Genomic DNA, 27,417 nt, shown 5'->3' on the forward strand with positions numbered 1-27,417 from the left:
ATACAAGGGCTTTGGGCAGCACAGGAACATCATGCTTTACAAGAGTTTACAAGGTGACTCTGAGCGTGTACCTCATTCAGGAGATGTGCAGTTCAGCCTAAGTGCCCTCTGCTCTCAGAATTGCCTTCAGTCTGGGTGGTCCAGATCGATTTTGCGTTAACTCTCATCACCTCCTGGGGAAGGAGGCCACATATTTAAGAACACCAAGGTTTTTGAACTGAAGGGCTAAAGGTGTGAAACACACTTAGAGAAGATAAAAATTAGCTTACACAGATTAAAGGCAAAGATAAACGAAAACATTGTCTTTACTTCTACCATAGAGGCTTTGGCATACATAATACGAGACTCCTTACTTTGAGTCAAAGAAACTGGGAACATAGTATGGGAATGTGGAGTACCTTCATCGGAAGTTGCACCCCACTGTCCTCAGGTTTCATCAGTGACACCTCAGCTCTTTTTGGTCAGAACCAGATTTGACAGAGGGCTGGTGCAGGGATGTGGAACTGTGTGTAATTGTTGCTTCACCTGGCAGAGAAATCAGTGAAAAGCAGGCAGAATCTGAATTCCGTAATTCTAGTTCCTGATTCTAGTTTCAACACTGACAAAAGGCCAATGGGACTCCACATAAAAACCAAGGTTCAGAGCTTGATCACATGACACCTGTTCCAGCACTGAAATGCTGATTTTTATGGTGGAAATACATGGGGACTGATGTGCAATAATTATTTTATGCTGTGTACATTGAAAATTACTTGTTACACATAGAACTATATTAAATGCATCTATTTGGGTGCAGTTCATTTAATTTGTACAGGTAGGTGTTCTTCCTGCTAGGCTCTAGTCCTGTCGTACCTCCACCGGTGCCTGCTTTGTTAGCTGCAGGGTCATCAGCCGGGGACCACCGCTCATAGATGTTTCGCCCCTTATCCCGGAACATCTCCTGGTGGCGGGGCAGTGAACAGGGACGTCTCCCTGACACCCCCTGCAGCTAACCTTCTTCAGGAGTCTATGTTTGCTTTTTTTTCCAGGAAGGCAATGTCAGAGTTAATATCTCCTTGCCATTATGGGTTTTTCTCCCAACACCAGATGTTCTTGCATACATTGATGAGCGGTATTTCATATAAACAACTGTTTGGGTAATTATCTGGTTTAATTGTGTTTTTACTTTAACATGCCCGTGGCAAATTGTTTTGCTTCACGAACATAAAAATAATTAATTTGCTATAGTAAAAGAAAAATAGTACAAAGTTATACCGGTTGAGGTAGCTGATTAACACCATTAATGTTCTGTGATGTAACATGAAGGGCAAGGGGGACTACAATGATTAGACCTTTGCTGGGCACTTGGCACTTCCATTATTCCAATAATTCATTAAGAAGTATCAAAAAAATTGCCATTGGTGCATATGTTTCTTTTGAAGTACTGTTGAGTGTATAGTCAAGACTGTAACATCATACCACAGAACCAACTATAATTTGTAAGTAATTTAACTCTAAATAACAAACATTGAGAATTCTGTCCACAGAATGTTCCATCAGCAATACTTCTCAACACCAGAACCCCTGCAATTCCTCAGCAAGTTCATTGCTGGGTGGCAAAGGCCACTCCTTTGTCAAACTAGAATGGAGGAAGTAATGACCTTTATTAAACAGTCTAAGAGAAAGTTGTAATATAATCTTGTCTTCAATCCTGGAAAGATAACTAATAAAGTGAATACTGTAATTCTGGTGTTTCCCTTCAAGCTAATGTTAAACACGATCTCTTTATAGTTGTTTTAATACCTGTAAATAAAGTTTCAATTTAAAGTCTCATAGCAGTAAATATCTGTGCCACTGCTAATCCAGCAGTGACTCTAATCTTCTTAAATTATTGTTTGTGTGACCAAAACAGACCAGCATTCATTGCTTTGTTGGCATGCCCGGCCGACCATCTCCTTGGCAACAGAATGTAAACTGAAGGGTCTACTTTGCACGAGAAAGCCTGCCCAGTGAGGAAGTAAAAAGCCAGTGCTGACGGCTTGAAAGAGGAGGACATTTGAATGCTGGACAGCAAGCTGTGGACAGGAAGCTGTGGATGCAACTTCTAAATTAATCTTAGCATGAGAATCAAATGCATTCCTAATGAAGGGTATTACAGAGCAACACAAAATCATAGAAAACTCAGGTAAGTCTTTTTGTTTTGCATTTTGAAACTCTCATGACTGTGGCTGATACACGTACGCTCTCATCTTGGTTTGGATGCTATTTCACTCTTATTAAAGGTCAACTTTTTAAACTGTCATTGTAACTCATCAGTTGGATCTATAAGAATTCAACGATTCATTGTTCATACAGTTTTAGCAAAACAGTGCCTGTGGAGTTCTGGGTCAGTCAATCGTTGTTCCAGAATGCAGGTCGTTGCTCTGGAAAGCCATTGTTGGCTCCATTCCTGTCAATCCAGACAGTGATATACGTTGCTTGCATTATATCATTCTTTGACACTGTTTCATTCACCAGAGTGTGTGTGTGGCAATTACTCACCTGTAATGGAAGGAGGGGGAAATTTTCTATGCTGCCCCAGACTCCACACTCTCACTCTGTGGGGAGTTTGTCACCAGAGACCAGCGTCACCAGTCGAGACATAACACATGACTATGTGTGCCAGTCCTCATAAAACAACCGCATGACATACGAGAGGAGAGACTTTGAGTACCTCACAACATCTTGGACACTTTTGCGGCAGCAAAACGGACACAGCCTGTGACAGAATAACCTATCAAAGAGTGACGAATCCGCCATTCCGACAGTGCCGTTTGTTTTACTGTACGGAATAACTAGGACATCCAGTGGGCATGAGCGGGGAGTTTGCGGAGGCCGTCCTGGCGGGGGACCTGGAGGAGGTTGGACGGCAGATTGAGGATGGGGTTTTTTCCCGCGAGGACGTGGACCGTCCGCACGACAAGGAGGGCTGCACTCCCCTTATCACCGCCTGCCAGCGGGGCCTGACTCGGGTGAGAGAGATTAGATTTTATTAGAACCAGCGTCCTCTGCTAATTTGGGGTGACTGCTCTACACAAACAGCATTTGCAAGACAATGAGCCGATCTCAGCTGATAAGCCATCTCCGCTCGGCCTTATTCTTATCTTGTCACACAGAGTGTAACATGTTATCAGTTGTCAGCATCATGGTGTTGTTCTGGTCAGCACTTGTTATGGCATATTCACCGTATTTGTGGCAGTGTTTTTCCTACAATAACATGTAAATCATGTGACAAAACACTAGGGGGGCTGGGAGGGGCAGTGGAGGGGGGAGGAGATTACCTCATTGTCTTGTTTAACACTCAGAAATTCTCTGAGGAGTCATTTTCAAAACAACCATCAGCTTTCCGTAAGCCTGCACGCACAGGAGAGAAAGTGAATTTCCTGCAACTCATTTGTATACTCTCCTGGCAGGGAATTTTTAAAGCAAACTTCCCGCAATACATAGGAGGCAACGGCATTAGGTTAGATTTAAACAAAAAAAGAAAATTAATTATACAGTCTGGAACTAACAGGGCATGGAGGGGACTTTCCTACAGACTGATGATGATCCTGAGGCTGTTTTTTATGAATAACAACTTACAAGCTAGCTGATTCCTTTTTGATTATGTCTAATGTGTCTGCATTACGTATGTGCTCTTCACATTAAATAATAAAAAAAAAACAATACATTGGGTGGGTCACAAAATTTTGACTTTAACAAGTAAAGTAAAAATCAGTTTTTAACTTGAAATATTTTTTTGTTTTTAACTAAAATGACTGTTTTTTATGAAAAGTGTTCAAAGGCATTGTTATGACATCAGATGCAAGTGTGACAAGGAATAGGCTGGTAATGGGTGATGTTTATTTACATTGGCATACTTGTTAATTGTGTGAATCAAAAACAATTGATTCATTAATTCAGGATTATTAAAAAAAATAAATGTAAGCTCCCTGTCTCCTCTGTTGGTAACTTGTACAGTGGTCCAAAGGGGACTGTTTGTGTGTGAGTCCCCATAGACCAAGGTCACAGCAGTTCTCTATTTCCATTGCAGGCTGTGCACTTTCTACTGGAGTGGGGAGCCGATGTGACGCTCTGTAACCACAGCAACCAATCCGCAGTTCATGTGAGTCAGCCTGCTCTGCAGGGGGAGCTGTTGGTGGCGGTGGCCAGGTCCCTGTCCCCCCAGGCCAAACTGCTGCACGCGGCCTGGCAAGGAGATCTCCACTCCTTGCAACACCTGCTGGTAAGCAGCTCCAATAACCTTCACACACAGCCCTCAGCCCCCAGGGCAGCAGAATGATTACACCCATAATGCCGATCCCATTGTCTGGCTTGGAATGCGATACTTATATGAGGTTGTTTTCCACTACCGAACAATAGATGAGAATATAGATACACCTTTGGGGTAGCGCCGATAGTCTCAGTTTCATAACAAGTACCCCATCTGTGATTGTATCAAGAGATTTCATGTAGAAGTGCAGATTCTTGTCAAATTTGACTGTTGCAGTCCTACACTATTATCATTCAAGGGTATAGTTGTAACATTTATGTTATTGTCATAGCTTAAGTAGCATTAATAGCTGTGCTGAATGTAGACAGGATCGGTGGGGTAACAGTTCTGTGGCTCTGTTTATCTTGTAGGGCCAGAAGGACCTTGTGGATGTGAACACACAAAATCGAGATGGACTGACCCCCCTGATGCTGGCAGTGAGGGACGTGGACCTGTTTGAAGGACTGGAGGCCCAGATGTCCTGGGAATACCGACCCGTAGAGGTGGTCCAGGAACTGCTGGGCATCCATGCGTAAGTACCCATCCATCCCAGCATGCTACAGACAAAGTCAGTGCGTAGTGTTTCTACATGTCATCTACACATAGATGTGCTTTTTCCACTGCCATTCATCACCATTTTTACCACAGCCTCCCTGGCCCAAATGAAGTGAATGAGACCTCTTTGAGGGCCCTTACTTTATTGAAGCACTGTCGTAAAGCAGCCACAAAGGAGAGGGGTTTTTTTTTCCTATGTCAGCATACAGGCTGTTTGGGGAGGTCATTGGGGTTTCGGATAAAGGAAGGTGGGTTTGATTTCAAAGCACACAGGTGAAAGAGAGCTGAAGCCAGCCCCCTTTACTGCCCTGCCCCAACCAGCCTGACACCTGCTCTCCCTCGCTCTCCGACAGCGCCCTGGGCGTGCTGGACCACAGGGGGCGCTCTGCTCTACACTACGCCGCACAGGTGCAGAGCGCACTGAGGGACGAGCTCGTCCATCTGCTGGTGGAATCTCTCTCGCCGCAAGGTCAGATTCTCACCAGGAAGCGCTAAACAAGGAAGAGGCGCCTTATTTCACTGCTCTGCAGCTGTTGTTGATTTGGGTTACACACACTGGGGGTGTACTTAGAATACCCCCCAGCAGGTTCTTCCGTTTAGGCTAACAGAATTTGCTAAAACATTACGACAATCCTTTTGCCCCTCCAGAATATGTTTCCTCTCGGCAAGGTTGGACTGATTTTATAGCACAGAAACCTTATGGAATTAATTATATTCTCTACCGTGCATGGACGTTGCTGTAACATTTTAAAATATTAACATTGTTGGCCGAACTAACGCCCGCTGGATCTAATGCCATTTATCATTACCATTTTTAACTTGATCCTTAATTAAAATTGAACTTATGTGCACATGCACTTATGTACTTATATGTACAGCCCATTAATATTGGACAATTATTTTTAGATGTGTTTTAATGTGTAAAATTATTTTAAAGGGCACTATATGCAACTGTAGATATAAGAAATCAAGCCATTTCTGGAAAGGTGTGATTTTTTTCAAGCATTCCAAAAAAATTCACCCAAAAGAACACATTTTGGTAAGCCTTTCAGAGTCCACAAAAAAAAATCTCAAGGACACTCAAAGCCATCCTTTGTAAGCCATGAAGGCTTGAGGTTCTCTCTGCAGACCCTGTTATCTCCTTGAGCTAACAGAACCTCTCTCTTTGGCAACAGGACCCGCAACTCTGAGCCTGGGCTATTTTGACCCTGAAGAGCCCTCCACAAACTCCACCCACTCTCCCCTGGTGCACAGCTTCCTCATACAGACCTCATGTAGCACAGAGGTGGGTTAGCACTCCATCCACGCTATCACCGCTGCAAGTAAAGTCATGTTGCACTGATACAGTGTCCGATTAACGGTTTATAGCGTAAATGCCGCTTCTAAAACATACGTTAACGCTCTCTTCAAGGCTGTGAAACAATATGAAAGACAGTGTTTAAACAATATGCAACTCTGCTGAAAAGATACCCATTAAGAGAGGTAAGAAATTTGTGCAAATGGTATAAAAAGAGATCTACATCACTGACTTTTTAATGTGTGTTACCGGCACGAGAAGGGATCTGAGTCACTGTGTGACTGATTTTTAATTGTGTGTAAGGGATGTGAGGAGCGTTCTGTGACTGACATTTTAATGTGCGTAAGTGGTGCACTGAGGGACCCGTGTGACTGACTGTGAAAAGTGCCTTGAGGAAGGTTCTGTGTGATTGATTCTCAATTACATTCACTCTGTGGTTATGAAGATTAGGATCTCCAGAGAGGAGGCTGGGAACGCAGCTGGCCGGTGCCTAATGGCCAGAGCCGCAGATTGAACTGAAGCAGATGGTGGGCACCAGGCTCATTAGGCCATAGAAAGCCAGAATCAGGAGCTAATGTGGCGCCATGCCTGGGGGAGCCGTTTAAGTGTATCGGGGCCCCCGCGGGATGTCCTGCTTAATTACTGAGCTGATCTTTCCAGCCGGCACCGGGCCATTAGACAAGGACTGGGACCGAGATAAACTGTTAAAAAACACAACCTAAAACATCACAGCCACACAAACTTTCTGTGACATGGCTACAATGCTGCCACCATTGTCACCTTTGTCGTAATATCAGTCACTCTAAAACCTCTAAAAAGTTTTTGGGAAATAACATGGTTATTGCTAAGTGATGGGAAGTCAGTTTTGCCTCAAGGTCATGAAAGCCCGAGTAAATTCAGTTACATGGACCCACGCAACAATCCTTTTGACTTGCATGTGCTTTTTAATTGTGCTGTTAATTTTTTTTTTTCTTTTTTCTTTTTCAATTTGCGCTGTAGGACCTGGTGGGGTTGTCAGAATGTGCCTCCTTCTCTAAGAGCAGGAAAGCCAGAGATGGTGAGTAAAGAAGTATTTATGTCCATTTCCTCTGAACGGATCAGGTCTGTTCTTTCGCTGTGAATTTTGTTTCCGTACTTAGCTGCCAGAGGGGCCTTACAGGACTGATACACCTGCAGTGCACCCTGTGAGTAACAGTAACTCCCTGTGTTTGGGTCCTTTCACGCCTACAGGGCTAACGGCCCCTCCCCTCACACCCCCCCCCGCCCTGACAGAACGCCCCCCTGCACACACACATACACACACATACACAAATAGCCCATTCCAGTGATGGGGGGGATGGGGGGGGGGGGGTGGTGGTGGGGGGGGGACAAAGGCAGGGGAGTGACAGCAGGGGTAGAGGCCCAGCTGATTGGAGCAGGCTGAGGTGGGTCATTGTCTGCTCAATCACTCCCGTGGACAAAAGCCGTCTCAGCTGGGACCTGTCTAACTTCTGTAAGGCTCACAGAGCAAACCGGCGGAGGGACAGGGTGTCCTCTCTTTCTCTCTCTGTGCCTGTTCATTGAAGGGACAATCTGGCCTTTAAACAGGTAGAGCAGCTATTGTCTTGTTGTGAGGGACCTGAATTTTGTTTGTTGCTTGTTCAGTAAACAAGCTCAGGGGGCTTGTGTGATGTCTTATTATTTCTGATATTTATAGTTATGTTGGTAATTAGGTGCGAGTAGTCTTTAAGTCATTCATTTAAATTGAAATTGCAACTTGTTTTGTAAGCTGGAAGTAATGCAGTATTCGTTGATCAAACACAGATCAGATGATGGAATTGATATATTTGTCTGCTTCAGTTGTCTGGGGTTTGTGTTTTTGGATCCATTTCCACAGGCAGAGCTTGTATAACTTTATTGTGTGTGTGGCTAAGGTGTGTGTGTGTGTGTCTGTGTGTGAGCTGGCATCCCTGATTACACTGTCTTTTCTTGCAGCATGTGTGTACGTGGCTGCAGTTTTGTGTGTGTGTGTGTGTGTGCGCTAGCAACCACAACAATGACGTTGCTGTTTTTCTGCAGATCAGAGGATCTCTCTCTGCTTCCAGAGAGCTGCAGTGACTCTGAGGGAAATGAGGCAAGAGTACCAGGAACTGGAGGAGCGAAGCAGGTTAGCAGCATCCAATCACACACACAGATAATAATACCACACAAACACATGTGCACACACCCACAGCCACGCACGCACCTCTAACAGCCACATATGACTGAGTGCCTCTGTAGAGCCCAGCTTTTTCCCAGCCTCTTTCAGACCCACATACGCAAACACCGCAGAGCGGACAGACACTGTACCCTCTGTACATAACTCTGTACCCATTCTCTCATTCACTCTCTCACACACACACAAACACACGGCGGGAGGATCTAGTTACTCAGTCAGGCCAAGCAGCAGTCAGCACCTCTCAGTCTTTCTCCTGTAGGGAGCAGAAAGGGGGGGGGGGGGGGGGGGGGGGCAGGAGAGGAGGGCCTGTCCCATTAAACAGGCTTCTGTCAGAGGACAGATCTCACCGCTGACAGGGACTCGCAGCCAGCCTGGGAGAATGGGCCTCTCTCAAAAAGGCCTTTCATTCAGGGCAGCGGCTTCCTGGGCCATCGTCCTCCTGCTGTGCCCGCAGAGCAGGGAGCAGGAGACCGATATCTTGATACCTGAGGAGTGCAGAGAGAGGGCACAAATGAACGAGTGTTCAAAACGGCTGTAAGATAACGTCCAACAGCGCTGTCATTGCGCTTAATTACAAATCAGTTCAGCTTAGTAACTGCAAAGGGCTTGATGGCTTAATGTTATGCTCACACTCACTGGTCTGGGAGTGTTGTTAGCCTGGTCTGACACTGTTGATTATTCAACTTCAATGGATACATTTCTGTTCTTTTGTGCTGGAAGTTGCTGTGGATAAGAGTGTCTGCTAAAGGAAAGTAAAGTAATGTAATATAGTGTAAGGATTTCTTACACGTTGTATTGTGGTGTTTTTTTTTGTTATTTTTTTACTGCAACAGTCGACGCACTTCCCTGCCCAGTCTGTGGGACCGGAGCAGGCGAGGGGACAGGCCATGCCCCCTGGACACGGGACAGGGCCTGCTGAAGACAAAGGGGCGCTCCTGCCTACCCTCGTCCCCCAGGCCTAAAACGAGAAGCGAGCCTGTGCCCCTCAGCCTGCCAGTGCCCCACCCTCCCCTGCTGAGCCAGTCCGCCCCCACCCTGGGGGAGCCGCTGCTAGACTCCGGCTCCCTGCTTCGGGTCCGGGCCCACATCCACACAAGTGAGCATCGGTTCTGTTCTGATAGGAAAGACTTCCACTCCCATTCATTCTTTTATTAATTTGTTCTTTTAGTAACAATATTTATCAACGTGCACAGACCAACGGGTTATGTATGGCAGAAGAGCAATGTACAGAACAGAATCATTTAGTTCAGACAAGTTAGTTATGATTAAATGAGTGATCATTGTTTATGTTTTTTACTGGCTGTCCTTCACAGGACTTGGAGGAAGTGAACCTGAAGCAAAAATCCACGATCGAAAGGTAAGCACTCTCCACTAAATGTTGCTGGACAGGTGAACAAAAGGAAATTGCTCAGATTTTCACTCCATTTATGACCATAATTACTAAAGCCCACCCTTCAACTCAATGTCAAAGTCCTGATCTCACAAATGTACCTTATTGAAAGTGCCACTCTTTGATGCATTGAGTATACTTGCTTTTGTGACCTTCCTATATTCATTACTGTATTACTATATTCAGCATATATCAGGGCTGTGACCTCCATAGGTACCCCCAGATATGTCCCTTCTAATACTGAATTACATGCAGAGAAGTCATGGTTACCAAATTCTTTGTATGACTCATCTGGGGGATTAAATCTCTCAACTTTCTGGTGTCAGGGTTAACACTCTCACCACACTGATACAGAACGGACATTTGTTTAAAAACATTCCTTGTTTAAAACTCATACTACAGTAACAGTCATTGCAGTCGATGAAGCAGCAATGTAGCATAGAGGAAGGAGCAGGGCTTGTAACTGAAAAGGTTGCCAGTTCAATTCCCCACTGGGGCACTGTTGCTGTACCCTTGGGAGAGGTACTTAACCCAGAAACGCCTCAGTAAACATCCTGCTGTATAAATGGACAACATGTAAAAATTGTAACCTGTGTAAGTCACTCTGGATAAGAGTGCTATGCTATTAATGTAATGTGATGCAGTCCTTGTGCACTAGAGCTGTCAGTTCCTGAAGTAGAGAGGCTAACTAGTAAGTAGTAGGCAAACTAGTTCCGATGTGGACCTAACCCCTTGCTCCTCACTGCGCTTTTGTTGAAACTCCATGTTCTTACTGCTTACAGGGATCGTTACCCTCCTTGTACCCAAGACCAGTAAGGACCCCCAAGCTCCTGGCTCCACTGGACAGGGGAGAGAGGGAAGGGGCAGCGCTACCCGGATTCAAGCATCCGCTGCCCCTCAAACCTATCACCCTGTTGCCCCTGGCCTCCGTGTCCAAGGGGAAGAGAGGGAGGCTGTCCAGGAGGGGCTCACGTGGGTCTCCTGGTGCCAGGGGGGGAAGTGAGGAGAGCAGCTCTAGCAGTGTGAGCAGCCAGGGCTCCCTGGACCTGGAGGAGGACGGTGAACATGCCGGGACCTTGGCGAGCCAGCCAGGGGGCCACACACAGGAGCATTCTGACACAGGGGCCCGTGAGAACCTCGGCTTGGACCTCTTACATTCTGTACAGTCCATTGCTATAGACTTCAACAATACTAGCACTAACTACGAGGCTGCAGATTCTTCTGAGGAGCAAGAGATCTTTGGAGAGAGCATGGAGGACAGAACATCTGTACAATCTCATGCTGAGAGAACAGAGTATGAGCCACTGGCTGGAGACGGCGAGACAGAGTTAACTCGCATTTTAGTCTCGGAGTCCTCAGAAGAGGCATACAGTGGTAGAGCCATTAACAGTGCTACTTGTTCTGAACTCAACAATGCAGAAAAGGAAAGAACTGTTCCTGAAAAGGTTCCATGCAGAGGAGAGCCCTCAAAAGGAGAAACTGGAGCTGAGTCAAGAGAGACTAGCTCCTCAGCTCCAGAGAAGAAAAGAGACTCTGTGACAGAAATCACAGTCAGTGACAACGATGGCAAAGACAATTCAGACATGAAGCAGGTTGGTCCTCCTAGAGTGAACATCTCAGTGTATAAGCCTGAGATACCTTCAGAAGAGAAGAATAACCTTGTAAAGGCCCCAAAGATCAAAGAGAAAGGGAATAGCATTTCTTTCCCCACCAATCAGTCCTTCAACATCCTGGCTCACAAAGATCACAGTCGGTTTGGCAGGAAGCTCAAAAGCAACCAGAGGAGCACAACCAGACCTGCACAGCTCAAGGCCAATGTCAGAAAACCTCCAGATCTCCTTGTTAGTGGGGAGGCCACTGCTAAACCGTGTGTGACCAGAACATGCACCACAAAGGCAAGCCAGAAAACTATTGCTCCTCCTCTGCAGCGAAACAGCTCAACTGACAAATTTAGACCAGTGAGGAAAAGGTCCAGCTCTGATGCTGAGAGCTTGAATAAACTTGAAGCTCTGGGGCGAAAGCAACCCCTTCAGAGGGAGCTGAAGTGCACTCGGCAGCCCAAGAAGCCGGGGTCACTGGTGACCCCAAGAGCGAAGTCGGCTGTGGATTTTGTCACCTACAGCGACATGTTCCAAGAGATCAACAGAGGAGAAGGTGGGCCAGCTATTTATGAGATGTTTGCCACCCCAGTGTATGACAATCTCCGTGCATCCACCTCATGCGCTAGGGTTAGCCCTAGACAGGTGCAATCTGCTCCACCCAGGAAGCACCAGGGACATAGGACCTACAAATGCCTCAAGCCACTGGACACTAATCGACAAAGAAAAACCCAAAGGCAGAAGTCCAGTTCTGCTAGCAGCAAACACCGAAAGAGGAGTGACGTTCTTTCTAGAGGAAAATCTCACAAGCCATCAGTCCGTGAGGAGGAACAGGAGAATATTGTTTTTATATCTGGACTTAACTGGCACATCAAGACCACCAAGTCTGAAATGACCTTCAGTGAAGAAGACAGGGAAAACGCGTGTTGTACAATGCTGAAAGAGAAGGAGGAGGAACCAATTCTGTCAGTCATTGAGGAAGTCCTCTCCAATAACCCTTCAGAGACACCCATCCTTCACAGCACACATGAGGACAAAACCCCTCCCTCTTCACCTGAACCACATAATATAACTGATTCACAGACATTAAAAGACCATCTCCCTCTACAAGATGCAAATAAGCAAGGACCAGTTGGGGAAGGTTCAAAAAATGATTACGACTGTGAAAAGGCTGGAGACGTGGATGACTGTGAATCTTGTTCGCAGTCTTTCCCAAAACAGCCAAAGATCAACACCTGGACCTCGGGGAGCAGTGACAGGACAGTGTCCCTCATGTTCAGGAAGTACTTGGATGTGGCAGGTGAGGGGCCACTGACGGACGACCTTCTGCGGTGCCTGGCTGAGGAGCTGATATCATTGGAGGAGAAAGATGCGAATCCCCACCCTGACAATGGTACTTCATGCAAAGGAGGAATCAGAGATGTTTCACAATCAGAAACACACCATCCCCTACCTGAGGTAAAGTTAAGCTCAGTCCTAGTATTTACCAGATCTTACAATATATTTTTCACTTAGCTTTGTTATTAAATAGCTTTAAGGTTTCACTTATTTGGATGACATGGTGTCAGATAAAATGATAGTGTTTTCTATGTAAGTGTATCTCTTTGAGACTGTTGTATTATATTCTAACAGAGGTGACTGGTGCCCTTGTCACAGAAGAGGCTCAACACATTCTTAGATGGAGTGTACAAACCTATGTATGATGATAAAGAGGCTAATACCACATCTGATTTACCAATTTACTAATACTAATATTCACTAATACTAATAACTAATAATAATTTACTAAAATTTACTAATACTAAAATTTACTAATACCACTTCCTCTCCCCATTTATCTAAACACAGCTGCATTTAAATATGGCTGTGCAATTATGCACAGATTTTCGCAATGCACCGTTAACTTCTCTCAATTGCTGGGAAGACATTAAGCTGCCATTATAAAATTAACGACGGGTTCAGTCCATAAAAGAATTATCTAATAACTATTTTATGTCTTCTGTGTATGTAAACTCACAATGTCATATGTTGTACTGCCTGGATGTCTTGCAGGGCATTACTTCACCTGATCGAGAGTGCAGTGTCTTGGGATCATGTACAGAGGACGCCATCATGTGGACAAAAGGGGAAGTACTGGGAAGAGGTGCTTATGGAACAGTGAGTAAATGATTTCACTCATCTTTGCAGTCTGCTGGGGCAACACATATGTCTACAGAAATAAGTCATTATATCATGTCAGCCTGACACAGTAGTCTGTTTCCTAGAACAGAAAATTTGTTAATTGTATCTCAGTCAGGACTTTGGCTGAATCAACCGATCTAATGCATTCTTAATTAAATTAGAAATTGTTCATATCCACATATTTGTCGTGATTTCAGTGAGGTCCAAAGAATTCATGGGGTTTTGCGTGCTCAGTCTCATATGATTTACTATTTTTATCACTTGTTAAGACAGTAAGAGCAAATGATCAACAGGAAAAAGTCAGTGCTGCCAACATGTCATCATTCATCTCTTGTCCGCGCAGGTGTACTGTGGACTGACCAGCCAGGGTCAGCTGATCGCCGTGAAGCAGGTTGCCCTGGACGACTCGGACCCGGACACGGCTGCCAGGGAGTACCAGCGGCTGCAGGACGAGGTGGAGCTCCTGAAGACGCTGTGCCACGCCAACATCGTGGGCTTCCTGGGCACAGGCCTACAGGACAACGTGGTCAGCATCTTCATGGAGTACGTGCCCGGCGGCTCCATCGCCAGCATCATCCACCGCTTCGGCCCGCTGCCTGAGAAGGTGCTGGCCCTCTACACCCGGCAGATCCTGGAGGGCGTGGCCTACCTGCACCGCAACCGGGTCATCCACCGCGACCTGAAGGGCAACAACGTCATGCTCATGCCCACCGGCGTGGTCAAGCTCATCGACTTCGGCTGTGCCCGCCGCCTCAGCTGCCTCAGCCACTCCACCAGCAGCAGCAGCGAGCTCCTCCGCTCCGTGCACGGCACCCCCTACTGGATGGCGCCGGAGGTGATCAATGAGACGGGCCACGGGAGGAAATCGGACATCTGGAGCGTCGGCTGCACGGTGTTTGAGATGGCCACGGGCCGGCCCCCGCTGGCACACATGGACAAGATGGCCGCCCTCTTCTACATCGGTGCCAGGCGGGGTCTGATGCCCGCCCTGCCAGGCGAGTTCTCCGAGGATGCCAGGAACTTCGTCCAAGCGTGCCTGACGAGGTGAGTCTGCTTTCCCACACGCAGAATTCTCATGTCAACTCAAAACTGATATTTCCACTTTACCCACTTTCAGTCACAAGATGACTGAAATTGTCTGCATAATTGAATATTTTTTCACATCAGCTGCAGACAAGAAACTGATGCATAGTGGAGATCAATAAGAAAAAAGGAATATAGCTAATTTCACCATTATTTTCCAATACAGTGGCTAATGTGGCTTAGATGTGTAAATAATCATCTGATATTTAAATTATGTGGGGAAAAAAGCAGGTCTAGAATGGATGTAATTACCCTATCGGCATTCCTGGCATTTATTAGAGTAAATTGTTACTGTTCACACTGAAGTTGATTTAACTTAATTTAACATTAACATAATGTTGAAAACTGCTGATGTTGCCAAATCTGTGAGTCAGTGTGAATGGGGCAAGTGAGAAGTTATCGTGCAAATACAATGGAAATGCTGTTTGGTTTTAGCTCATTCTGCAATAACCCCAACCCACTGAATAAATTAGTTACACCGAGAACCTTGTTTTTTCGCTGAAGTGAACAGAAAGATCGGCCATCGGCAGAAGAGCTACTGCGGCACCCCTTCATTCCCCAGAGAGAAAAAGACAGCGGCCTCCTCTTGCAAGACTGACACTGCTCACAGCTCATCTAATCACATTACAGACCCATCGGGGGAGATCCCAGCCTCTTGTAAGGCTTATCACAGCCTATCACAAAAGCCCTATGGTCCCTGCCTCTTGAAAGACTGACATTCTCCGCAACCTATCTCGAGTCCTCTCTCACCACTCTAATCGGCAGGATCCATGGGCTTGGCTTCCTGCTTATCAACACATTTTTCCCTTAAAAAGCAACTTTTATCATATGGTAAAATCCAGGGAGTGCTGTTGGAAATAACAAGCATTTTAAAATCTTTGCATTACCAGTTGTATGAGTGTGCCCTTTGGACCCCAGGGAAAATATTCAGTACTTCACTGATAAGATGTACGTGTTAAATTTTATGATACCCTGCTGACAGCTATGAGAAAATGTGGACCTGTCAGAGACTACAATCAGTACATACACAGAATTCTTTTATTTAGATGTGTGCCAATATATTAAAAAAAAAAACAGTTCCTGTATTTAGTGTAAATATCTTCTTTACAATTTGCTAAAATGATGATTTGTAAGATAATATATTGATTAAATTCTTTAGTTTAAGCAAATCTTTACCATGGTTTCACTTCATATTTTCATTTTATTTTAGAATTTAAAAAACAGCCATTTGGCTGTAGCTACATTCATTGACAGATAACTAAACATTTACCGATTACAGTTTTGAAAAATCTGGAGCATTCACTTTCCTGAAAGTTTCAGTAGTCTTGTGCATGACCTTTCATTTTCCTTAAATTCAATTGTTCTTTCAGTGTGTGATGAAGACATGACAGCACAAACAACCAAAGACGCAGAGAATCAGGTTTAAGGTAGTGGTAACCTTAGGGTTTATTTATAGAATTTAAATGAAAAACTGGATGTCAAGATTTGCGCTTGTCTGATTTACACCACTAATCCTGCACTGACGCATAGAACCACTATATCGGTACTGGTAACAGACATTCTTGACTTTTTTTTAACTCGGAACACAGATGTTAAAGACCAATCAGGTGAGAACAATCATTTTCATCTGGAATTAAAAACAATGCATTACACAGTAAACTGACCTGTAATGTAATACGGCATTAAACCTTTTTTTAAACTTTTGTCCAATTATTTTTTTAATAGACAATAATTGAATATTATCATTATCCATTAACAGCTCTGCATCTAGGCTACTGCATCAAGCCAAAAATATTTTAAATGCACTTCACAGCAAAGATTACGTAAACTTTATAGTTCTTCAATTTTCCTTTTTGTCTGAGGCACAGCCTTTGGCATCCAGCTTAAACGGGCTCAGAGATCAAAATAATGCATAAATCGCAGAACCTCTGAAACACGCTAGGTAATCGGCTAATTGGGTCTGGATTGCCCAAACGAAAGGGTCATGCGCCCTCTCCTGGCAGCCATGCAGACTACACGCTCAAAGCACATCGCTGGAATGCTGCAGTCTGAATACCAATGATTCTCTTACACCATGTTACACTAGTCTTTTTATATATATGTACTCTGTTACACTTACAAGCAGCTCCAAACCTGAGTATTTATGGTATAGCTTTTTAAACATACAAAAATGTATGTACATTTATCTCCACTTACTGTAAATTGCTCAGTATCTTTTTTGTCCCTTTGTGATTGAAACATGCAAATCATACATACAGTATAAAGATATATATATAAAAAAAGGAAAAACGACACTCATTCAGAGAACAATGCAACTAAAAAGCCCACTTTCTTGGCTGCACTGTTTGACCTGTGACTTTGACCGAGCATGACATCATGGCAAATTGGAAGCGACTTTCCTCTTGCAGGAAGTTTACAGTTGTGGAAATACTGTTTAAATTATTTTAAAAGGAAAAAAAATTGCACCATTCATGCCTTTACAGTATTTATAATACTATTTTCAGGTGAAGATGAACTCATTAGCACTACCGCCCCCACCGCTGAGAGTATAAGGGACAAAGCAGCAGTATAGGTGGACTGAAACAGGCAGGACCGTGCCGTAAGACCAAAGGGCTGGGAAGCATCTGTATTTTTCCACAGTTCTTTTTAAATATTTTGTTAACTCAGGATCTAAGCATTTCCCGCTGGTCTGTTTCTTGTTTAAGATTCCGTATTGCGTTCATCCCCATGTTCATTCCTCCAATTTTAGTTTCTTTCTTTGTTTTTGTTTTACGAGTTCATTCCTTGGGCACTTAACAGCGAATCGAGCATGTCGAAAGTGTCTTTGTAGTCTGTGTGCTGGCCGTTGGCGTTAGCGCCCGGGCCGCGGCTCTCCCCTGGCTTCCTGTCCAGTTTCACTAGGGTGCTGAGATGTCCGTAGCCCACCTGGTATGTGACAGGGGGAGGAGGGGGGAAGGGGGGGTTAAGATCAGAGCCGTGAGAGGACACACACTGCTTTACAGAGGAACAATGAGAGGCACTACCTGCGCTTTTGGAACTTTTGCTCCATTTGGAGTGGTGGTTGTGACTGGCGTCGGGGTGCGCCCTCTTCCGGGAGGAGCTGGAGCTGGGGCCGACGCCCTCGCTGCCTGCACCACCGAGCGGGGGCCTGAGGGCCGCCGCCGCACCCCCCGCCGCCGGCCCCTCCCCCCGGCCGTTCCCGCTGTGGGGGAGGGGGTTGGGGTGGGCGTGGCCGTGCTTGTGGTGCCGGTGAGCGTGGGCCGGGTGGTCCCTGTGCTTCTCCTTGCTCACCAGCGGGCTGCCGGAATGTTTGATCTTGGCTCCGCCCTCGTCCGAGGAGCTGTGGCGCTCCGAGGAGACCTTGATCTTCATCTTCAGCTCCTCCTTGCTGGCGCCCTTCTCCGCGGGCGGGACGGGGAGGCGGAGCTTCAGGGAGGCCGCCTTGTCACGCTTGTCCCCGGCGTGCTTGTCGCCGGTCGGCAGGGGCAGCTTCACCTTCAGCGGGGAGGTGGCCGAGTTGAAGCTGCGCTGGGCCTGCTGCGGGTGCTTCCTGGGGTATGACTGGTCCGACACGGCGGGGGCGCCGTACGTGTCCCGGGCCTCCGTCTCCTGGTTCTGCTCCTGCCTGCGCTTCTGCCCCGCCAACTCGGCGGCGTGCTTCTCTCTGTATTTGTCCAGCGACATTTTCTGGGTGGGGGCGATGGGCGAGGGGTAGACGGGCGGCTGGTGCTTGGCCCCTCCCCCTGCTTTGTGTTCGTGTTTGCCCGGGGTAAACTCGCTACCCTTCTCAGGCCGGTGCTGCAGGGAGGCGTGTACTGGCAGTGGCGCCCCCTGCTGGATGCTCAGGGCGTCCGGTTTGAGGGAGAACGGCTCGGACTGTCCCTGGTCCTGGGGCCAGTCGTTGGAGGCAGTGAAGGTGTAGGAGGAGCCCTGCATGTTGGCGATGCTCTCCAGGGAAAGGGCGTTCGAGGGCAGGATGACGGGGAAGGACGTGGGGGCTTTGGGGAACGCTGCGTTCGAGACTCCGGGAATGCTGTCCGCCAGGGAAGGGCCCTGCACCAAGGAGGGGCCGGGGAAGGAGGGCTCCACGCTCTGGCCATCAGTCTTGGGCTTCTTGGCAGCTTGTGTGGCCTGACAGGGAGACCGAAAAATACACTGTCACCACTACTACTGTCAGAGTTAACACAACAAGGCTTAACTCTCCCATTGTTAATGCTGTCAACTGTAACTTTACACTAGTTTAGAATATAAGCACACATCCTCAGAGTGAAACTCAACACTACAAATATGCTGACACTAGAGATTTATTCTCCCAAGCGTGCAATTGACCTAAATGTCATGTGACTACTTTCAGCCGACTTCGGTGGCTATAGAAACCCTGCTCTCACAGCCGGCGTATTAGCGGCAGGGGCGTGGCCTCACCCTCCAGTTCCTTATCCGTTTCAACCTGCTGGGCGTCTTCTCCAGAATCTGAAGGAACTCGTGGGTCAGCTCTGAGCCGGGGGGACAGACGACAGAGCATCAGGGAAAAGCCCAACAGCTTTCATTCAGCTCCCTGGTTTTTTACACACGTTACTGCAGTCTGGACCGCAACACAACCCCCCCTCCCCACCCCCCACGTCCCCAGTTAAGGGGGAAAAAAAAACATCCGGAGCCACAATTGTCCTTTCCCCGATCAAAGACTCTTAAGCCTCAATTCAATTTAAAGGCAATGAGCTTCGTATCTTTTTTGTTTCAAACACACGTCTACAGGGTTCACGGCCCCTGAAATGAGCACAAAACCCAGAGGAATAAACAAGAAACTTCGTTCCTGATTGAATCACTTACACAAAGTGAAGCAGCAGCCATGTGGAGGCGAGGCTGAGCAGAGACCTTACGCGCTCACACTGCGACTGTTACGAATTTGACGGAAATCGCAACGAGTAGTGCAACCAAAGATTACATACACACACGCACCAAGCCTGTATGAAGAGAGTAACGTGGCATGCGTCAGCAGACGGACAGGAAACTCACCGTCGAGCAGCTCGAGCGTGACGGACGGGTCCACGTACTCCCACCAGTGCTTCCCGTCTGTGGAGACGGGGATCTCCCAGTTGGACCACTTGCACGCCAGGTGAATGCACACGCAGGCGATGACCGTGGGCTTGTGCTGCAGGCAGAAGGTGGTGAGGTGCAGGCTGCCGTCCACATGGAAAACAGGGAGGGAGAGAAGGGAGAGAGGAGGGGCTCATTAGCCACCGCCGCCGAGGGGACGGGCGCCTGCACCATGTCGCTGCTTTCAATGCTACATTGTCTGCCTACATGTTTGCATAAACGCTGGCTTACAGAAGTGCCTCTCTTCCAACACAGTCAAAGTCAGGGGTAAAACTGTCAATGTGCATTCTCTGTTAAAGCAAAACCGTTCAAAATGACACAGGGAGCATATGGTTACCATCCATGTACTTTAGCATAAAGAGCTGCATTCAGTTTTAAATTAGGTACAGGATGCAATTAGTTTTACATTTGGGGTGGGGTAATGTGGTGGGGTTTCTGTGTGGTCTACAGTTTTTTTTTCTACAGATTCTTTGTATTTTTTATCCACAAAATATTTTCCCACACAACTCTCACGTAAACAACTCACAATCTAACCAATTCATATCTGAAAGAGGGAAATCTGGTTCCTCATCGCCTGACCTGAGAGAGTACACCAAAATAGCTGTGCAGATAATCACAAAGACCCACATCCGCACAACAGTATTCTGTAACTAGCCTATACACTTGTACATAATATACAGAGTTAAAATGACCATGGCTAAACAACACACTGAACTTTCAAAACCCCAAGAAATCAGAGATGGTGACAGATGGATGGTAACCTTGTGCTACAAATTTAATGTGCAATGTCTGGACACTGACAAAAACAAAATTTAGACTGGCTCTTGTGGTTTTGCAAGGACATGAATACTTTGCTCTGTTACTTTCACTTTCTCAACCCATTAATAGTATGGGCATTTGGACAACCATGCAGTCCTTAAGGGTAGTCAGGTAGCTGAGAGATTACTGTGCATAACCCAACCCCAAAAATATTTTCATCAGGGGTAGTAAGATTGAGGTTTATCATTCAAACAATGATAGGTCATTCAGAGCAGTCAATCTTTCTCACTCGCAAATAAGCATATACTACCAATTAGTAGCTACACTAAAGGAGACAACGGAGCTGGCATTTTTTTAATTTTGACATCACTACTGACTGACAAAGCCCCTTGAATATCGCGGTTTTGCCCAGAAGTCAGTACCATGTACACTATTGCTCAAGCACTGACTGTCATCCTCAGCCCATCCCAGCTGTCATGATCTGCACTGAAAGCCCTCTTTTCCCATTACTAAATAGGGCCAAATAGAGAAGAACCTTTAGCATCCTTTGGCTCAGTATTTTCAAAAGGTAAAATTCCACTCAATGAATTATGCAGGCTGCAGTCTGTGTGAAGATGACTCAGGTTCTTTTAGCACAATGTCCAGACACTGAACATTCCAACTGAGAAAACTGATCTAAGACCCACATGATGATTCATTCAAACACCCCTCCAAATCCCAACAGACAAAAAAGAAAAAAATACAAATTAACCATTTAAGGACCATACATGTGTGAGCACTGCTCTGAATTACTCAAATGCACCATACAACAACAAAGGCTAACTTCAGTGCAATTCAATATTATGCATTAAGTATCTGAGGCCTTTGTAAGGGGCAATATACAATAAGAGGAAAATTCAAACCTTTCTTTTAAAAATGTGAATAATTTACTTCAGGATTCAGATGACATCAGCCAGTCTTATTTTAATAAAATGTTTAATCAATGAATACAAAATAACACAGTAGGTCCTTAATGGGTTAACATTAGAAACTGGTTTCATTCATTTAGTTACTATGGCATATGTGTTTCATTCTTGTATACATTACTTTAAACAACATGACATTGGCAATTATGATATTTAAAAATAATACTGTATGCATTACGGCCCTGCATTTTCAGCAAAGGGGTTTTGTAGCCTGTAAATCATTTGAGATCTGCAACGTCACTACAACTACTCTAGCCGAACCTGTAACAAAGTAACTGCCTGTGATTAATTGGAGACCAATCATAACAGGTTTGCTGCAATCCAACAAATCGCTGTATTAACTGAATGGATTACACTAGATGATTGTAACAATGAAAGTAACACCTAAGCCTTGGCTTGAAAAAGACGTGCAGTAATATCCACTTGGTGCAGACAGATAACATTGAAGTTCAAATCACTACCTGTCTGAAAACCAAGTGTCTAAACTTTTAAAAAGCAACAGTAGTAAGATGGAACTTTGCAAAATGAAACATTCTACGATTTCCACCAAACTCTGCTATACAATGTAACAGAGCTGTTTATCAGTAACACAGTGCAAAGGGAACATGTGCTTAAACTAGCACACTTACATATGATGAAAATCCATGAGCACATATCACTGGCATTGCAAGTTCACAGCACAGATGCCAGAGTACACAGTGTTAAAACTTTTAAAAACATTCACGAAAAACGGAATAATTACTCCAATACCAACACTACAAATTTTTTCCCACTCCAATCAGCTCACATTTTTCTGAAAGCAGTACAAATACTGAATCCTCGAAACTGGTGCCATTTGTATATGGGCACCCTCTCATAATATTCAGTCGCAAGGACTTGCTGACGATTTTTTGAGGAAATAAGCCAGAAAATTGTGAACTATTGACAAAAATAGTTAAACGACGGGAAAGAATGAAAGCTGCAATGAGGGGACAGAACGTATTATATCTCCTATAATTTGTCAATTACTATCTTGATGAATCATTTTCAGGACTTAAAATATTTAATATAAAACATTATTTGGTCACTATAATTTACTCCATAGTAAAAGAATTGTTTACATTATTTTGTAAGTGTCAGTGGATATCTCAAAAGCAGTATTTCTTTTGTATCAAGTAAAAGTCTGACAAAAAAAAAACTGACGAAGACCTAATATTCTGTTATTGGTAAACATGAACGTATTATTGACACAGAATTGTGAAAAGTTCTGGATAAAACAAATGTGTCAACAGTCATGAGCACGGCTCTTTGAATAGATGTACAACTGTGCACAAATTGTTATTTATTGACTAACAGAGGATTCTGGTGCTGTAACAGGAAAATTGTTTCTGATCGCTCTTGAGATTGTATTGGCGTTTCTCTGCTGGAGGCTAAGGTTGAATTACAGGCTACAAAACACAGTCGCCGAAAAAGCCAGGCACACGCATATTATTTATATATTTGAAATGTTACTGTTAAAGTAAAAGACAGGAAGAAAATCAACAGAACAGAACAAAAAAAAAAAAAAAAAAGAGAAGGACATTTTTGTACTCACCGGCATGAGCTCTAGGTTAAGTTTACACCTCTGTAATCTTTAGCTGCTATTCAGGCTACCACTCTGTCTTTGTACATATGCACTCTGTACCGAGCTGAGCGTGGGGTCAAACAGCACCACTACACTTCACATTGTGCATTCAACCCCTCTGTGCCAACACAGTCCCTCGTTCGATACACCGCACTGCAGCCGGCTCGGTCCCACCCCACCAAGGACGGGGGGGCCCTGGGGGGTGTCCCGGGGAAGCCAGCGCAAGGAGGGCGTTAGGCACAGGAAGGGGACCCTGCATTAAATGAAGCTATAGTGTGCTATCACAGTGCAACAAAGAGGGTCAGGATAACAACCTGTTGGTAGCCATGAAATAGGAAGTCTGTGCCAAATCCTTGCTTGCTGCAAGAGAGGAAAAAGAGAACGCAAAGGGGTTAATTTCTGAATTATTAAAGAGGGTTAAACATTGGTGTGATGTTGCACATGTTTTATGTGAATTATAATGTGAAGAGATGCATTAAGTTAAAAAAGGAAAACGGTCTGTTTCATTGGCCAGGTTTGCATTACACTAATGAAAACACACCTGAAGGCACTTAAGTGCACATGTTATGGTAAGTGTTATGACATGGTGGTGTCTAGCCTCTATCTGTAAGTCAAATTTAGCTGATGTAGCTGATGATGGCAGAGATAAATATGAGAAACTAGAGGTACTTCACACAGAAGTTCAGCCTGTAAGGGGCTATATATCAGTCCTGTATGGACATGATCGCATTTTTCCCGCATTCAAATCTGGGGTCAAGTGTAGAGAAGTGAAAAAGGGAACCTCTACCTCGTACTAGCTGGGAACACTTCACCACATCAGTGTGTGGATGTTCAATTGTTATTTCAAACCCTGCAATAAAATACATATGTTAGTGGAAACATATGATTACGTTACAAACTTCAACAATATCACAATTAAATATTCACTGACCAGACCATTCACAGCCAACTGAAGAGCACAATGGCTATTTAAATGTCACAATGCAAAAGAAAAAATAACAGTATACAGAAAATTCAAGCTTCCATACACTATTGGTATACTTCTAAGAGCTCTGCAGACATTGAGGAGCTTTGATTATCATTAGCAATGTTTTAATGAACATGAGATTGCCTCTTTGCAAAAAGTCAACATTTATGAATGATCACAATGTTTTGCATCAGTTTGATCAGACAGTAAACACTACAGGCCACACAGACATGCCATTGGTGGCATGGCACTATAAATACAGAATCAATTAGCTATTCAACATTATTTGATGAAGTCATAATGGCGTACAGTGCTTTACACAACACTGTAAGACCACCGAGCATTACAAGGCATTTAATGTGATGGACTTCCTTGACTTAATGTCATAATTTGTTCAAACCAAAAAGGGAAAACTCCAGAAATTGAGAAAACAAACAACGTGACACAGGAATATATGACAGGCACACAATATACCACAACTTCAATGCTCTTGTGCACTATTAATGAACAGTATACTTTCTCTACCGCTGAACTTGACCTTTACTTACCTAAAGTCTGCAGCACTATGGTTTCAAGTATCACCAGCTCTTGAGCTTGCTGGAGGTATGCCTGAAGTTCAACAGACAATCATTACATTATGCCTGTAATGTGTCTTCATAGCGCCCAGACTCAATTCAAAATCTAATTGTTTGTAAACCATTTTACGGTGCCAATGATCTGCAGTTCTGAACATTTGGTCCAGGACAACACTTGACTCTTGGGTGTCCATGAATTTGTATCATTGCAGACCAACCAAAACACTCTTACACATGGCACGTTATGGTTTTGGTGTCTCCCTTATTACAATGTTACAGAAATGCTCTCAGAATGTGCTGTTAGCCTTGAAAATATTACTAGAAGTTTATAACCTCAGGACAAAATAATGACCAAAGCTGCAGTTTACACCACTGTTTTCCTGGTGCATCCAGTCATGACCCGAAGAAAAACGAGACTGATTTAGGGATGAGCAGCCCTGCCCCTAGAACAGATAACCCTCAACATGGGGCACAATCAATAACCCCCACTGAGGGCATCTGTAATGGGGAAAAAAACTACAATACCAAGCATAACCCACACTTACATTACTCTTTGTGTCTAGCGGGGATTCTTGGGGGTTTAGACAGGCATGTGCAACTTTAATGACATGTTCAAGTTTCCGCGGTTGCTCCTCAACCTTTGCAGCCAGGAATAAGGTCGTTGGAGAAATGATCTGTGACAGAAGACAACACAACATGAAAGGACCTTTGTAAACCCTTTTATGCCAGTTACAGCACACGATTCCATTTTCTGTCTGTTAACACGCCAAATGAAATGAGGATAGAATAGTGTGCGGCTGCAATTGAATTATAGCCAGCCTTTCACTCAAGTCAAAGCTTTTCTGTCCAATAAAAAAGGAATCCAACAATGGCGGGGGACAGCAGCCATTGTGAGGGCCATCTGGTGTGTTCCAGGCTCCAGTGTAAAAGAAAACTAAGAAGAACTGCTGCTTACTGTTGTCAAATGCTAACTTCGCTATGAGTCTGATGCTATATTCTTGGGATCAAGTTAAAATTCAATTTCCCCACACAAACTCCAATGCAAAAAGACCTATTGTTCCATTGAAACTAGTCTATTCCTTCTAAAGGACCATCATGAAGTTAGAATACCTATTCCTTCTACACATACAACAGCACCACTTTTGCAACAAATCAGGGCGTGTGTGATGTCAACTCAAACCGTATTAAATGAAAACCAAGAACACTCACATTTCTGTGGAATTTGGTGAACGAATGGTACATATAAAACCGATGCATGTAAACAATCGCAGTGTTTATTGTCAGCTGGGAGCTGCGGGCATTGATTAAGGAATATATCAGACAAAGGAAAACAGTCTTTCTCTTAAAAAAAGAAATGGGACTCTATTGTTAATTCTTATTCAATAATCAGCAGTCCACATCCATTTTAAAACTGCCGTTTCCAATAAAACCCTTGTCGTTGATCAGCTCTATATTCTTCCAGCGTTCCTTTGACGAACGTTCATATATTAAAGCAACATGATCTGAACGTGGGAATCTCGGATATTTCAACCACGATAGCAATTCACCCTATAAATAGTTCAGAGAAGCAGCTGTAGCTTGTTGGCATGCACTTTCTTATCACAATCTTTAAGGAGAAATATTCAATACAGAATGCCATGTCGAACTACCCTACATAATAGCTGGCGACCCGCTTACGACATTTCTTTTGTTCTGTAACGCGTAACCTAGCTCGCCAGCGCACGCTGCTCAAAGCCATTGTTTGGTAACTGTGTTTAATCCACCACATATACTATATTAGCCTTCAGCTACGTAACTGACGTTAGGTACATTTCAGGTAATTTAGCTCCTTACACAAAGTCGCGTTCACCAAAACCGCTGCACAACTATTAGCTACCTAGCTAACAACGCAGCAGAGCAGCTAACGCTGCCATGCTAAGTGACTGGTTTTCACTTTGTTGGGAAAATAGCGACCTAGCTGGCTATCCCCACTTTACAACTACGCGATCAACAGCTCGCTAGATACCATATCTATGCAGAATTATGCAATCACATCAACAATTAGCAAGACAGCTATATAACATTTAATAAGACCAACTCGTGTCCCAGCCCCCACCACGATATTCAAAAGGAGAGGCCTACAAAAAGAGCCACATATTTCAAACCCACTACGGCAAGACCTTTCTTTTCTGAGTCGCATGATGCCTTCTCACGTTCAGAAAGGATACACGTTGAGTCTCTGGCCCATATCTTGAATAAGGTTGGCCGCCTGCTGTCGGTAGGATAGCTCCCTGTCCGGCTCGACCCCACAGCGGCGGGACGGCGTGTTTTCGAGCTGCTCCCGGGTGAAGAACCATCTCGAACCAGATCCCCGGCACGCCGCCATTGTGCTCAGCACTAAGCACAGGGCACCGAAGAACGGATACACGCAAGGACGCAAAGGATCCGTGACGGAAGCCCATGCGTCAAAATGAGAACTACGAGAAGAGGATCATGGGAACCGTAGTGATGTACTGTTGAACCCTTTCCCAAGGTAGCCTACGTCTATTTCGTCAAAACATATCGTATGACGTTGACATCCTATAGTAAACTGTAAACCCAGACAGACACGGACATTGTCGTGCTGATTTAAATTTGCATTATGTATATATACAATGTAGGCTATTCTTATGTAAAACATATATTATATTTCAATATCTCGAAAAACAAAGGTGGAGATGTTATGGAGTACAGCAGTTTGTGGTATTCATTGGCTTAAATTGCTTTAAGAATTATACAAAAAGAATGAACCATATTGTAAATAATATGTACATCCAGTGTGCCCCAATGTCCAGTTTTGACAAACATTAGACTAGACATTTATGTACTGCAGGCAACTAGAAGAAATTCAGGTACTATGCATAC

General features: G+C 44.7%; 2 protein-coding genes across 5 annotated transcripts; one reads left to right on the forward strand and one right to left on the reverse strand.

The window, feature by feature from the left end:
* Positions 1-2,026: 2,026 nt before the first annotated feature.
* map3k19 (mitogen-activated protein kinase kinase kinase 19) lies at positions 2,027-15,560 on the forward strand. Its single transcript, XM_036545641.1, has 14 exons — positions 2,027-2,164; positions 2,818-2,990; positions 4,052-4,243; positions 4,642-4,802; positions 5,179-5,294; positions 6,001-6,110; positions 7,122-7,179; positions 8,181-8,268; positions 9,153-9,415; positions 9,633-9,676; positions 10,492-12,765; positions 13,360-13,464; positions 13,832-14,532; positions 15,076-15,560. The coding sequence occupies exons 1-14, from the start codon at positions 2,122-2,124 to the stop codon at positions 15,167-15,169; spliced, it is 4,422 nt and encodes a 1,473-aa protein (XP_036401534.1). The 5' UTR covers positions 2,027-2,121; the 3' UTR covers positions 15,170-15,560.
* Positions 15,561-17,099: 1,539 nt separating this feature from the next.
* Positions 17,100-26,912, reverse strand: LOC118788712 (cyclin-T2-like). 4 transcript variants are annotated; one of them, XM_036544734.1, is made up of 10 exons: positions 26,742-26,912; positions 25,744-25,825; positions 25,080-25,208; positions 24,508-24,568; positions 23,780-23,842; positions 23,307-23,352; positions 19,585-19,748; positions 18,994-19,064; positions 17,595-18,702; positions 17,350-17,496 (listed from the first exon to the last, which is right to left on the reverse strand). In XM_036544734.1, exons 1-10 carry the CDS (start codon positions 26,897-26,899, stop codon positions 17,423-17,425), a joined length of 1,956 nt encoding a protein of 651 aa, XP_036400627.1. In that variant the 5' UTR covers positions 26,900-26,912; the 3' UTR covers positions 17,350-17,422. The 4 variants fall into 4 exon arrangements, 3 of the variants coding, with proteins under 3 accessions (XP_036400626.1, XP_036400628.1, XP_036400627.1); XM_036544733.1 differs by having other exon boundaries at positions 17,100-18,702; XR_005005429.1 differs by lacking the exons at positions 17,350-17,496; positions 17,595-18,702; positions 18,994-19,064 and having other exon boundaries at positions 19,679-19,748; positions 22,963-23,352.
* Positions 26,913-27,417: the final 505 nt, after the last annotated feature.

This window comes from Megalops cyprinoides, chromosome 14, assembly GCF_013368585.1.
Source record: "Megalops cyprinoides isolate fMegCyp1 chromosome 14, fMegCyp1.pri, whole genome shotgun sequence".
NCBI classification, from domain to species: domain Eukaryota; kingdom Metazoa; phylum Chordata; class Actinopteri; order Elopiformes; family Megalopidae; genus Megalops; species Megalops cyprinoides.

Coding starts and splice junctions, on each gene's coding strand:
- map3k19 (XM_036545641.1), top strand. CDS start 2,122: ATGAAGGGTATTACAGAGCAACACAAAATCATAGAAAACTCAG. Junction 12,766..13,359: donor CACACCATCCCCTACCTGAG/GTAAAGTTAAGC, acceptor GATGTCTTGCAG/GGCATTACTTCACCTGATCG. Junction 13,465..13,831: donor GAAGAGGTGCTTATGGAACA/GTGAGTAAATGA, acceptor TTGTCCGCGCAG/GTGTACTGTGGACTGACCAG.
- LOC118788712 (XM_036544733.1), bottom strand. CDS start 26,899: ATGGCGGCGTGCCGGGGATCTGGTTCGAGATGGTTCTTCACCCGGGAG. Junction 23,843..24,507: donor CATAGTGCTGCAGACTTTAG/GTAAGTAAAGGT, acceptor ATTTTATTGCAG/GGTTTGAAATAACAATTGAA. Junction 19,065..19,584: donor CACGCTCGAGCTGCTCGACG/GTGAGTTTCCTG, acceptor CCCCCGGCTCAG/AGCTGACCCACGAGTTCCTT.